The sequence below is a fragment of the Oenanthe melanoleuca genome, chromosome 12 (assembly GCF_029582105.1).
Source record: "Oenanthe melanoleuca isolate GR-GAL-2019-014 chromosome 12, OMel1.0, whole genome shotgun sequence".
In the NCBI taxonomy this organism is placed as follows: domain Eukaryota; kingdom Metazoa; phylum Chordata; class Aves; order Passeriformes; family Muscicapidae; genus Oenanthe; species Oenanthe melanoleuca.
The window spans coordinates 6203767-6217847 of record NC_079346.1 but is presented as its reverse complement, the minus strand read 5'-3'; the positions used below and the strand labels follow the sequence as shown (position 1 = coordinate 6217847).

At 43.6% G+C, this 14081-nt stretch overlaps 1 protein-coding gene across 8 annotated transcripts in view; it reads right to left on the bottom strand.

Moving 5' to 3' along the window:
* The window catches only part of ADAMTS9 (ADAM metallopeptidase with thrombospondin type 1 motif 9), a 77949-nt gene that overhangs the window by 51055 nt on the left and 12813 nt on the right, over nt 1-14081 (bottom strand). For 6 of the 8 annotated variants that reach the window (XM_056501351.1, XM_056501355.1, XM_056501358.1 and 3 more), the window contains exons 4-12: nt 11883-12169; nt 10824-10907; nt 10603-10724; nt 10198-10238; nt 9971-10076; nt 7900-8046; nt 6902-7043; nt 6582-6689; nt 2071-2216 (exon numbers count right to left, since the gene is read on the bottom strand). In XM_056501351.1, the coding sequence (XP_056357326.1) occupies nt 2071-2216; nt 6582-6689; nt 6902-7043; nt 7900-8046; nt 9971-10076; nt 10198-10238; nt 10603-10724; nt 10824-10907; nt 11883-12169 (1183 nt within the window). The remainder of the gene's footprint in view (nt 1-2070; nt 2217-6581; nt 6690-6901; nt 7044-7899; nt 8047-9970; nt 10077-10197; nt 10239-10602; nt 10725-10823; nt 10908-11882; nt 12170-14081) is intronic. The other 2 variants (XM_056501352.1, XM_056501354.1) reach the window with 1 other exon arrangement.

Genomic DNA, 14081 nt, shown 5'->3' with positions numbered 1-14081 from the left:
CCATGTGGGCAATCTCAGCGGGAAGGGTCTGCTCTGGTTAGCAAACACATTCCTTCAGGGTATGTCACAACAGCCTGTTGCCATTCCAGAGGCTTACAGCTCTTCCTGCATCTCTGCAGGATACTCATCCATGTAGGTGTCAGACCACTCCACAGAGAGAGGCAGGAGCTGCAGCTTACTTTCTGTACCACAGAGGGAATGGCTGTAATTTTCAATGCCAGATTTAACGCAATCTTTTACTGGATACAAGATCCCACCCCAGATCCTCATGCACAGAAAAAACTTTAAAAATCTATACCATCTTTCAATAGAAAAGACTTATTGAGAATTATTTCAGACCTTACTCAAGATATCTGGATTGGGTTTGCTGCCTTCTACAAGAGGAGAAACTGTCTGGATTTGAAGTTCTTTGAGAAGGGGAAAAGGCAAGAGAGCATCTAGCAGGGTCTCATCCATTTGCATCGTTTTAGCAGTCCCATGATAATGGGGACACATAGTGGGAGCTCTCACACTATGGTGTCAAATTACAGGCACAAACCAACCATCAGTGGAAAGCTCCGTGGATGGTGCCAGGCCAGACTTCTCCCTTCTTGTGAGGAGCTGGAGAAGAGAGGCCAGTGTCAGCACAAGGCTTAGGAAAAGGGGCCTGGAAAAGAAACACTATAAATCATAAGGATTTCTCATGCAGCTTGGTGCTGAGTGTGTTTAGGTGCTTTTGCAAATCCCAGCCACAGCAATACACCTACTGAAGCACCAGGATACAAACCACAAGCTATCAGGGAAGATGGAATTTCAAATCCCCTGACTAGCCTTTAGGATAAAGGAGATTTTCTATCGCAAAAAAGCTATCAGTCTGAATAGATGCCTCTCAGAAGACAGGAATACATCTCGCTGACAGCATCCACAGTTTCAGCAGCAGAGCTGGCAAGATGCTTTGTTTTTGTCTTTCCATGGCTACCAAAGACCATATGGACTGTACTGACTCAGCACTTTGCACTTGTGTTTTTCTTAGCGCAGTTTTAATTAACGTGCTGGTGTCCTACTCTCTCAGCCTCAACTTTTGACACTTGCCCAGCTGTGCTGAGCAGCCTCTTCTGTTACTACCACTAGTGTCATAGGTATAAGCTCTCCCTTCTCCCATTAGCAGTGATGAAACTATCACTGGCACATCCCTAGTGGCAATTTCCTCGGCAATAAACCATCCAACACTAGTGATGAGAAATAGGAATCTTTTTAAGACCCCTCAGTGCCACCAGCTCCACAGACTCCTCTCCTCTCTGTATCTCAGTCCCAAATAAAAGCCCAGAAAGCCTCCTGCCCACCCCTTCTGCAAGAAGGCAGTTAAACAGAAACCAGCACAATTCACAATTTACATAAACAGGCTGCTTTCATACCAGTTGCTCAAGCTATTACTATTGCACCAACTACATATTTGTCTCCTTGAAGCCCACAGCAAAACTCCCTGCTGTTTCAAAGGGTGCAGGATTTTGCATTCCAGGCTGATAGCAAACATTTTTGAGTGCCACTTTTTAATGGGGCACAGATTTTTGCTGAGTTTTGGCTAGTCTGCACCAGCTGAAGTGTAACTGTATAAAGGATCAGCTGCAAAAGCAACCAAAAGCTGCAAAACCAGACAAAGCAGGAATAAAACAGTAGAAAACTTTATTGTAAAGGCCTGTAGGAACAGCTGCAAAAGCAACCGAAGCAGGGGTAAAATGGTGAAAAGGGAAGGCTCCTTCCTTTCGGAATCACAGCACTGGAGAAAGAAAAACACCTCTGGAAGTGGAACCCCAGCTGTGCCTCCACAGGAAAACAGAAGGTAATAAACCCATGGAGGTATCAGCTTTTTATCCCTCATTGTTGAATGGATCCCTTTTTAGAGCACTTCACTCACACACCAATGACCAGATCCTGCCTCCCCCATGCCGGGCAAAGCCACCCATCCCCAGGGCAGAGCCACCTGTCCTTGGCACCCACATGGACTGGGGGCAGCCAAAGCTGCTTTCAGCCCATTTGGGCACCCAGACTGCTTTCCCCACCTCACCCTCCGGCACTCCCTCTGTGACTCACTCGGGCCTGTTGCACTCTCGAATCGCCGTCTTTATGCCGCCGCCGCAGCTCCTGGAGCAGGTCCCGAAGGGGCTCCAGGTGCCCCAGGCTCCGTCTGTCACCGGCGCCTCTCGCTCCTTGGGCACACACATCCCAAACCTGCAGTGCTGCACGTGAACGAGAGACATGGCACAGGTGGGACTGTGTGCTTTGCATTACGAGTGACCAACCTGGGCAACAAGACTCAGCCTCACTTATTTCTCAATGATTTTGCAATCAAATAAAACTGAACTACTTTATATTTTGGTCTGTCACCCCTCCATTTTTCTTTCTCCGTACCCTTAAATGGCAAAGTGAAGTCTGTGGAATGATTTATGGGATGAAAACTGAGGACAACAGCTGAATATTCCCTGTTTACTGGTGCTAAGCAGCAAGTTCCCAGCACTGGCTTTTCAAAAAGCTGCTCTGATTTCCTGGAGAGCTGCAGAAACTGTGCTCTGTCAGGGGAGGAGACAGGCAATGAGGAAAAATACCAGGGAAAACTCAAACCTCCCCACAGCTACCCAAAGCAGAAAACTTCCAAATCCAAAAGGCAAATAAAATAGAAAAATTAATTCCTCAACCCCAAGTGGTTTTTTGTTTTACACTCAGACATAACATGGGACTCATCAAGACCTGGTCTACACTTCTGTTTTCCAGCGATGACTCTTATTTTCTTTTGTTTGGAAAACTGGATTAAGCTACCTTGGCAAGCTCCCATCCCTGTTTTTATGGTATAAATTGTGTCCTTTGGGGCATGTTTACTAGATGGACTACACAGACTTCTGCAGAAGTGAGGTCTAAGGAAGAGTCACATTGTGGCCTCATCAGAGTAGATGATGTTCACTGTCAGTGAACAGTGCTTGCTACAGTTGATTTAAACCCAGAGACATGCAGATGCCTAAATCTTTGTAATTATGGGAAGCCCAAACTTTGCTGATTGCTCAGGCTACAGAGTACAGAACACAGGTAGAGAGCATCATTAAAATACTCCCCTGCAGTATTTCTATGCACCAGGAGCTGTTCAGATCTGATGATCATTATGGGAACAAAGTTGAATTTGCCAATGCACTGTGCTTTTCCAGCTCTTCCACTAATAGCACAACAAGGTTTTGTCAAGACATCACAAGCTCATCCTGCTTTTTTAGACAGCCTTATGAACCATCTTGGACAAAACTATCTAGAAAAACAGAGCAGAATCAAGCTGTCATGGGGCTGTGCATCCTACAGGATGCCAGCTCTGCTGCACATGGGACACCTTTTGCCCATGAAGGCTGACTTGTTACATAGCTCTGCTGATGAAGAAAGCTTATCTCAGGTGCATTTGCCCATGGACATAGTTTGCAGGACAGCTGAAGAACTCATAATCTGAGTCCTGCATGTGGTGTTTGCTCAGAGACAAGCATGGTCCCTAGGCTGCAAAATGCCCTAGATTTGCTTTCATCTGAAGATCTGATTCCCCAGATAAAACTGAGTAAGACCCATCTGCTACAGTAAAGGACAGCAATAAAATCAGCTGAAATGCCTGTTTCCTTGCTGCAGGACAAACTCTTACAATGCACAACCCCTCCTGGCATTTAGAGGTGGAAAACCTGAAGGTTAGGGTCCCTGTACAGGTCCAAACAGGTCTGACAGCTATCATTAAACAACAGAAATACATGATACCAATCCAACAGTGCTGTCCCAGGGGAGAACTTCTTGCAGCAATGTTGATGCTCACAGCTAAATATCTAACCAAAGTCATGCCTGGCACCACTGACCCAGGGAAGATGACTGAATAGCTAACTAGTGAATGAACACAGCTAACAGACCGTGACACGACCTATATATCTCCCATCCCATGGTTGAGTATTAACCAGGAAGTCATCTACATCCATTGATTTTATTAAAAATTTGGGGTTTGGAGTTGATGGTAAAGCCAAGCAGGCGAAAAGAGCAGCTGTTTTAAATAAACGGCAAGATTATCTTATGAAAATGCAATGGTGCTTCTTGGAACCACGCTGTGAACAGTCTGGCTGTGCAACCTTTGTGCCTTTTGCATTTTAAAAATAATTTCTATGTTGAGATACAGCAGAAAGACTAAAAAGCCTGCCAGGGTTCTCTTTCCTATAAGCTTACAGCTCACAGAATGAAGAGAATAAAAGGCAGATTGTCTGGAGCAAATTCAAAACATCTTAGACACACACTGGAGCTGCAGAGCACTGGCAGGGATGGAAGACATTACAGCAGACTTTCCTTTCCTTTGTCTTGCCACTGGATTTCCAGATAATTCCCCAAATCCAGCTCCCAGCCTTGGGCTGGCTGGCTGAAAGGAGTAGCAGGGGGCAGAAGGAGCTGTGCAGCTCCATGCATGCATAACAGACACACTACCTGCTGCCACAGGGCAGCAGGCACAAACCATTACTGCTCATCTGCCCTTCTGCTACCATTCTTTAAACAGCCCTGAAAACCACAACTGAGAGTGGCCCAGATTTACAACCCCCTTTATCTTCTTTCAGAGATTTATCTCCACCCAACAAAGAGCTGGTTCTGTGGAACATGGTAAAACCATCACCCAGCAAAGCCAGACTCTGGGCTGGGCTTATGGCTTGATTTAGCAGTATCAGATTCAGTGTCCTCATATGCAAAAAATGTGTAAGTTAATACTTCAATGTTTTTTAATGGCCTTGATTTAAGAGCAAATATAGAGCCCAGTTAAATCTACATCCCAGTAGTTTTAGCTAGATCTTTTTTTTTAGCTATTCAGGCTCTCTTATTTCCAAAGATATCTCCATAAAAAATGGTATGGTATTTTCTCCATCTGCCAACCCACACAGCACGGGCTTTAAACATGCAGACTTGAGGCATTAGTCAGCAAGTAACAGTTTGGCAGGGCTCTTGGCCACAGCAGAGTACCAAAATAGCAATTTACTCGGAAAAGCACTTCAGACTTGCACCCCAGCACTTTACAGGCTTTACCAAGCAGGACAGAGTTTATGATGATCCAAACTTTAAGCTTGAATTAGATGAACAGACAGACAGAGAAATTACTCCATAAAGCCCTTTTGTGAGAGCACATTTAAATGCCCGAACACGAGTGGGCTGCATTAGTTTTCCTTAAGAGCCCATCTGCTCTCAGCTGAGGCGTTCACACTTGTCTAGTTTGTCTAAACTTGTCAGAATATCTAAATTTGTAGCCTGAAATGTTTTTGCTCACATGGTCTTTATTAGGAGCCATGCAGCTGGACACTGCATGACAAGGGGCAGCTCTGAGGGAGTGCTGATGTGCTCAGCTGCTGCTGTTTGAACATCACTCTGGTCATATCCAAGGGTAAGTGCAGGTGTGCTGCAGCCCAGATTTTTGGAATTTCAAGAAAATTTCAAAGTTATTGCTGATCTTTCAGCAGCACACGGATCCCAAGCTCACCAACAGAGAAGTTGAGAGCACAAGGTCTCAAGTCACAGGGATTCTGTAGGCATCTACACTCAAAATGAGGATTTTACACAAAAGCATTAGGCATTCCAATTACATCTCTAATGTAATGTAACATTCTCAACATAAAAACAAATCTGCAATTGCACTTTTCCCTAAGAAAGGAAGGAAAATTAATACATGATGCTCACTGGCCTGAAGGAAATCATTGAACAATTGAGTTTTCAGACACATGCATCAAAAGATAAATTTCCAAAGAATTCCACAGCCTGTATGAAAAACTATATTTAAAACAGCACCCAGAATTTTTATTAAAGTACATTTGAGAGACAATGATTTAAAACTTTGACTCTTTCTAAAGAAAACTTTATTATTAACGTTGATCTTAGGAGCAAGAAAAGCAAAATTCTAAGCTATACCATGTAGAATAACATCACACTATTTTTACTAGACACAGATGGAGAATGGTAAGAACCACTTAGCATTTTTATTCAAAAGCTTCAGTTTCTCAATAAAAGAAAAATCCTCTCAATTATTTTTCTACAGATATGAACAACTAAAAATTAAACACTTATCTAGAGACCACAATGCTAGCTGGAAATTAACATTGCACATGGAAATGGAAAGTTTCTATGAATTACTGCTAAAAATGTTCCATACAGAAAATGTCAACTAATTCTATATTTTACTCTGAAGTTGTCAAGATGAAAAGCCAGCTGACAAGTTTATGTTACACAGAATTACTAATTGCTCACATCACATAGGCAATTTCTAACAAAAGCTTAGGAGAGCTTTGCAAAAGTTTTGAGCAAAAGTTCACTCAAGGGCACTAATTTAAAAAGGTAAGCACCCCAGAGGGAATACCTGCTTTAAACAATGTTATGTCAAGCAGTTCACTCAAATCATGTTACCTGGGCTGGGCATGTCCCAGGCACCACTAGGCTTAAAACACATCGAGCTGCTTTGGGCTTCCACCACTGCAGTCACAGCTGGCACTGGGGTAGGATGATTTTGACTGATATGCTCAGCCTGAGCCCAAGGAAATAAAACCACAAGACACAAACCACAAGGTATTACAAACCTTTCCAGGCTCACATTCTGTCCCATCAGCCCAAGGTGTGTGTTGGGTTCGACATCCCTTGTGAGCACCATCAACGTTGATACACCAAAGTCGCCGACACTGCATCTGCTTAAGTGATTGCAGAGATCAAAACATTAAATATCTGCCACATGCCTTACCAGACAGATAATCCTGTATGAAATTACCCCCCTAGAATTTATCATTAACTCACAAGCTTGACAGTAAGTTGATGGATTGTGAGTCTGCCATTCATCCAACCCTAGGAGACCTTATTTTTCTCTGGCAAAACCAGGAAAAATAAAGTGTGAAATTTCACTTACCATATAGGGGCACACTTGGGATCCGGGTCCAAAAATCAACTCACATTGTTTGTTGACGTCATAAATCAGCCCTGGGAGCTGCTGAGGCAATGTGTAAGTTCTTGATGAAGGTTCATCAAGCAAACACTCCCCATAACCAGTGCTACAACACAAATCAGAATAATGGTGTTAAACAGGAGGTGGTGAGATCAGAACCCACTTATGTTTGCCTGAATTAGCCTTAGGGCAGTTGCACACCATGTTTGCCATATTTAACAAGTGCTACAAGAGCTATTTCAAACTCAAGCAGAGAAGGGTGTGTTACCCATACACCACCACCCCTGTGCTGTGACAGCAACCATCCACCACAGCACAATCAGCTACCATGGCAAAAGCATTTCTGAGTGTGCATTTAGTTGCTGAGCAAGCACTGGCACATTTTTATAGAGAATTCACAAAGGAAAAAATCACTGATTAGCAGAACTGCCCGAGGGACTGAGCTCCTGGATTTGCCAGAACACCATCATTCTGTTCCACACCACAACACACGGGAAGGCATCACAGCAAAATGGGCAAATCACTATGCATCAAACTGACCCGTGGGCTCCTGGAACGGTGTTCCCACCATGGATTAGTGCCAGGGCTTTATCTTGACCTGTGGAGCAGAAAGGCAGATTCAATCTGCCTTCTAAAACACAGCTCCGTATCTGGGCCACAAGGCTTGGAAAAGTCATTCTTCAGCTTTGAGGAGAACACACATTCCTTAAAAGCAATATCCATGGGAGAAGACTTATTCTTCCCCATTGAGAGGCTGGTCCTTGCCAGCTTATCATGAGGCTGAGCTGGCAGGGACTGGATGCCAGGGGTGCATTCCTGCTCTATGTAAAGGATGTGTGCACACACAAATCCCTCTGATTTCCTCCAAACGCTGCACACTAGGACTCCAAATTAACTGAAGAACTCCATGGGACACAGGGACATGTGAAAACAGCCCAACACATGCATATGCAAAGCCTTACTCCAGAAATTCAGTGATGTATTTCCTACTGCATTTTGACCACATCCAGGGATTGGTATAGAAGTTCAGTGTTGGTGCCATGACATGCTGTTGATTTTTACCTCCATCTTCCTTGCACTTGTGATTGTCATCATGTGGCATGTTAAATCTAAGAGGAAAAGAGCAGAGAAAAGGTTAAGAGACAAACTTCAAGTATTTAGCAGAGCAAGGGCAACAGTGTGAACTAAATGCAAGCAAATCCAAAATTTTTTCCTAAATATGCTGCTGACAGCTATAATTATACAGAATAAAAGTATTTTTATTCCATATAGAAAGTAATTTTATACAGAATAAAAATATGAATACACACATACTCATAATAAATTCAGAAGTGTTAATGAACAGGGTTCCTAGCACTCATCTGGAAAAAGCTGTGCAGCACCCTGCTAAGCTCTCCACTTCATGACTGCATATATTTAGCCAGAGAAGTCTCCAGGGAGCCTGGAGCAAGATGCAAATCCAGCTGCAGTTTCCTTTTCAGCTGACAGTTGCTATCCTTCAGACAAGCTGGAGTTTGGCCCCGCCTTCATAAAAATGGCAAATACTCTGGAACTGCCCACAAATCCAAGAGTTGATATGAGGGAATTCTGAAGGAGAGGATTGACTTGAGTCCACAGACTACAGACTCTCATGCACACAGGCAATACCATGTTGGATGAAAAATATTTTCTAATGCAGTTGAATACCCTGGGCCACACTGCTGCCTAAGCAGGGTTGCACCAGGGATAGACTTGGCTCCTACACTTCATGTGGAAGGTTTACAAAATGCCAGCAAGCATTGGTATCAGCAGAAACCAATGTGAAGTTTGCAGCACATGACACCTTGAAGAATGTGGTAAGTTCGCTAATGGAGACAGAGCGGCTTAAAGCGCTGTGCTGTTTGAAGTGGGGAAGGGGAAGTGACCTGGTGTGATCCTGTGTTCCAAGGCTGGGGAGTTTGTATTCCATTAAGTTTACCTCCAACAAACCATCTTTTCACTCTGCTCTCTGAAAAAAAAGAGCAGAGAGGCGTTTCCTGCTCGGGAGCACTGCTAACCCCCACCCCCCAGCAGCTCTGGGGTAGCACTAGTGAAGGAATTAGCCACAGGTTAGGTGTGGGGAACACCAAAACTTTGGGGACTTTCTGTCAGGAAGTCTCATTTAAACAAACACTACTGTTGTTAAAAATAGACTCTCTCAGCCAGCTCTCCATGAAGAAAAACAGAGTTTAGAACAATGAGAGATCTGTTCCCAAGTACTCATCCGTCCCACACCTACAGACCTCCACTGCAAAGCAAGCGTGTGGTGGTTTGGGACTTAATCAGCTGCCTAAGGTTGTAGCCAGGGGTAAGGGACTATATGATCTAAGATGATGTTTCTCATGACTGCCTAGTAGTGAGAAAAAGTCTCAGTACCGAGAAAAAGGTAAATATCGTTTGAAAGAAATTTCTGCTGGAGAAGGTGAATGGCAGCGTCTCTTCTGGCGATGTCCAGCAGCACAAGATTTTCCATGATGAAAACAGTTCAAGAGCTAAGTCAAGCTCATTTATACACCTCATCATCTCCCAGATGCCCTGAGTAAGTTCTCCCTCATACAACTGCTGCACTGCCTTCACTAGCACCACACAGAGCTGTAGGACAGCTGTGGCAGGCTGAGGACCTGCTCTCAGAGAAGACTTCAGTCCCAAAAGATAGCTCAGATGTGCCAGCATCCCTTGCCCTGGTCCTCCCCAAGGCACCCAGCACCTCCCATCTCTACCCAAAATCCTGGCTAGTTCCAATGGCATGGTCAAGACTTCATGGCTTAGGTGCTGCTTATGGTACTCTGTCATTCATCCTTCCCAAAACATGGCCCTGCTGGCTTTGCTGCTCTCAGGTAGGCTCCAGAGCACCCCACAGTTTCATTTACCTCAGTGGTGCATCCTCTAGCCAAGTATATTGATCTGCCCTAAAATAATTAGGCTCAGCAGTACCAGGTCCCAACCTAGCTGGTAAGCCCTAGTTAGCATAAATATTGGGCTATTTCAATGTAAATGTATTTACATAAAACATACACATGGCCAAGTTCATGTGCTATTGTGAAAGCAGTGCTCAGTCCATTATCTTCACTAATGGAACAGCTCCTGTATGGGTCACAGACTGTGCCCAGCTCTGCCAGACCTAGGAGAGAACACAGAGGTTTATGATAGAAAAAGAAATGTCACTCACAGTTCAGCACAGGCAACAAACATTGGCACTACAAAAAAAAATTATTAAAAGACAAAGAAAATGTTTTCCTTACCCAGAGTATCACATTTGTCGTGCGCTCTACAAATATCCTGTCTGAAAGCAGAACAGACCTGACACATTAATTCTCAATGCAACAGTAAGTTAAGGTACAAGCACAGTAACAACAGCAGAAACAACTCTTGGTCCTCCTGTGGACCTTCTCATGGTGGCTTGCCACATCATCCAGAATCCAAACTAACCCCCACCATAGTCAGAGCTTTTTATCTTATGCTAAACCCATGGGCAGACCTTAGACAGTCTTGAACCTCCCAAAATTACCCCTTTTTATGGTGAACACATGCTCCCACAACTATAAGTATCATTACATCCACATCAAAACCTGAACATTTCCCATATACTACATGCCCACAGCCCCTGACACAACTGGCTACAGTTTTCATGAGAATATTCACCACACCTGGTAACAAGCACGGCTGTATCATGCCGAAGGTGACTTCCCTCTGGGTGGTTTTGGGACTGCTGCCATTGGCAGAAGTTTTTTAATGTTGTCTGGGCATTGTAAGATATTGCAGGTCCATCCTGATAAGCAACAAACAGAAAGCAGGTATTTTAATTATTCATAACAACGCTCACTACAAATGCCATTGTCAAGCAGAAGGTGAAGAAAATTTTCATTACCTGCTCATTATGTATCACGACCAATTTCACAATAACAATATTAATTAAATTTCCAATGCTTGGGTCTTTGTAGATAGAAGCCACCTGTTTCAAAAAGCAATATTCAGAATTACTGGTAACATTCAAGGAAACAAACAATTAAGACAACATACATGTTTTCCATTTTGCAATTTTCTTCTCCTGGGCTGCTCTTCTGCCTTGTTCAGTGCTCTGATGCTACTTGGAGAGACCTCTTGGCAGAAGCACAATTTTAGAATGAAAAAAACCTGCTGGTATCACAGAAACCCAACATTTCCTTTTGCTTTAGCACACATTTCACCAAATTAAAGGATCATTCTGCTCTGAGACACAAAGACCACCAACCAAGACTGTCAAAAGCAACTTATTCTTCCAAGTGCCTGCTTCTGACATGGGCATTTTCAGACTACATATTCATTGCACTTCTACCCAATCAGGATGAACATCCCTCCAGAGACACAGATATGTTGGATACTCCTTACCAGTCACTCTGCATCTACAGAACTGCCTATCTGGAAATTGCACTGCTGCATCCTAGTACCTGCAGCTACTAAGGTGCTTGTTCTCAGCCTGGAAAGCCAACTTGAGAACTATGCTAAGGATCGAGGTGACCACAGGCTCCATCTTCTTGTGACAGCAAGGGAAGTCAGGCAACTGCATAACCTACCAGCATCAGTCCCCTGGAAGGCACAGTGCCCAAAGGACCTTTTCAACTCAGCTGTTATTTCACCTGGGCTTAAATAAAAAGAAGAGTACAGCATATGGACTAAACAACCAGTGATATTGCTCATGGTGTCTGATGTTCAGAAAGCTGGAAGAGAGAGGTGTGAGAAGGATCAGGAAGCATGATGGATCTGGGAAAGAAGACTCCAACCAGTATTTTTCAGCCACGTTTTACCATTTTTAATGTAACCCCAGCATTATCTCCGTGCCTAGGGAAGGCAAACTGATGGTGTTGCATGTGAGCGCAGCAGAGAGGGGCTCTGTGACCACTAGAGAACGATTTGTGGATGAATCTATTCGCCCTGGATGAACACTCACTATTGACATCAGGGTTAAGACATAGTGCTGTAGGTTGGCTCCATGGTAGGCGACCATCCTGCTGTCAGCCACCACCATCACCTCCACAAAACGTGGGTAGGACAGGAACCGCTTCGTTCGCTTGTGGCTCTTCTTTTCACCAATGGTCCCTGTTTTGTTGCTGTCCCCAGAAAAAGAATTCACTTCCAGGCTGTGTTTCAACATCTCCACGTCAGATAATATGCTGCTGTCTGCCCACTGCCTTCTCCAGTGTTTCCGCTTGTTCTTTTTGTGACTGTGGTCATGATCTATGGTTAAAAGGCAGACAAAACATACAGTACATTCTGGAGTGAATAAAATTAATACCACATGTGTGTTAAGCCAAAATACCTATTACCTCAACAAAGCTGTGTGGGCTTGCTCCAAACAAGCAGGGAACTGAAACAGAAGCTCTCTGTGGAAGCCCACCATGTAATCCAACATCTAAGGCTTCATTTTTAAAGCCACTTTGGGAAAGCCAGTAGCACTTGGAGGTGGACATTCCCTGCAGCAGAGCCAGCTCCTGGCCCGTACAGGAGGGATGGAGCAATGGTAATTAGCCACTGCAGCAGCAGCCTGAGGATTCTGGGCACGTCCAAGGTGGCCAGGAAACCACAGGAAACAAAGGTCCAAATCCTATATTTCTAACTCAGGCATGAAGGACGGCAGGATTTGGCCTTCACAGCAAAGCAATTATATATGATTTATTTCTGTCTCTAACAATAACACGGCTGGGCTTCAGTTCCCCCCCTCCCTTTATTATTCTGTGCTACAGGAATGGTAAAGGTCATCTAATAGCACAGCTGCCACTGGTGAAAGAATAGAATTCAGGAAGTTTCACATATACTGCTTTTGATATTCAATTAGGCCAAACATAAAAGCAGCCTGAAAATATACTCCATGCTGATACAAAGACGACAAAGTGAAGAGGGAGAACAGGCATATATAACATATGGAACATGTACAATTAAGATTTACCATCTGATTAGTATGTAATTATAGCATTATTTAAATGCAAGAGTAAAATCAGGCTTATTTGATGCCACTTAATTTTTAATCAGTTCATCATAGGAAGTAGCTAATTGAATGTGATTCATCCACGAAAGACTGTTCACTTCTGCATTTAATATAAAGCCAGATCTGAACTACTCATCTACGACTCCAGGCTACAACCCTCATGCTCTTTGTAGCTTTAGTTTCCTTTCGTCATGGTGGTGAAAAATATCACATTTCCTTATCTGACCCATTGAGTAGGTTAGAGGAAGCATAATATTAGGGAACAAAGGAATATTCAATGCTCAAACAAGATTAAATGATAGGAAACTTCTTAGTTATTTTTCCTGTGTAGTTTCCTTTCAGGAATATTTGTAATAATTTCCAAAAAATAAATACATTCTGCAGTGTCATGGCAGGCAAAGAGGATCAGCCAGCTTCTACCTGTTTAAAAGATCCTATCCTTTTACCCTATGTGTAAAAAGGCAATAGAGTAGTTAAGAATGAAATCCTGTCTACTCTGCACTACCTAAGTCCTCTAAATTCTCATTTCTTGGTATAGTCCAGACCACCTTAATACAGCAGAGAGTCTGCAGTTATTTGAGTAAGAATTTGAGAAAGCCAATGGCATTTATGGTTATAATTGGATTGCCCTAGTTCCTCTGCTCTAATCAATGCCCTTGTGTTGGCAAGGTTGTGCTCTCATGCTGGCACTGCTTCGTGGGCAACCATGACATTATCCTGACTCATTCAGTGCCAATCAGCTTGGGGAGCCAACTATGAATACAAATAACTTAAAGGTGAGGAGAGGACCAGACTGAGGAGAAAGTGCTAACCCCAGCCCTTCAGCCAGCTCCTCTTCTCTCTGTACCCTCAGTTTACCAGTCAAATTCTTCTTTTAAATAACTGACTTCCAAAAGGAGCAGGTGCCCAAGGAAAAATGTTTTAAGGATGGGGAGATGCTCAACAGGAGCAAAGGCAGAGCTCTGCAGGGTCCCATGTGGGACCATGAAGCTCAGGTGCCTTCTCCTCCAACAATCCAGGCAGAGAGAAGTTAGAAAAAAGAGGGAATTGCAAAGACACCTATCACACAGAAGGCGTATGAAAGAAATTAATTGATATTCACTGGGCTTGTACTGAAATCCTGCATTTGCTGTCACATGCTAAAAAATCCCCACAAATCCACCC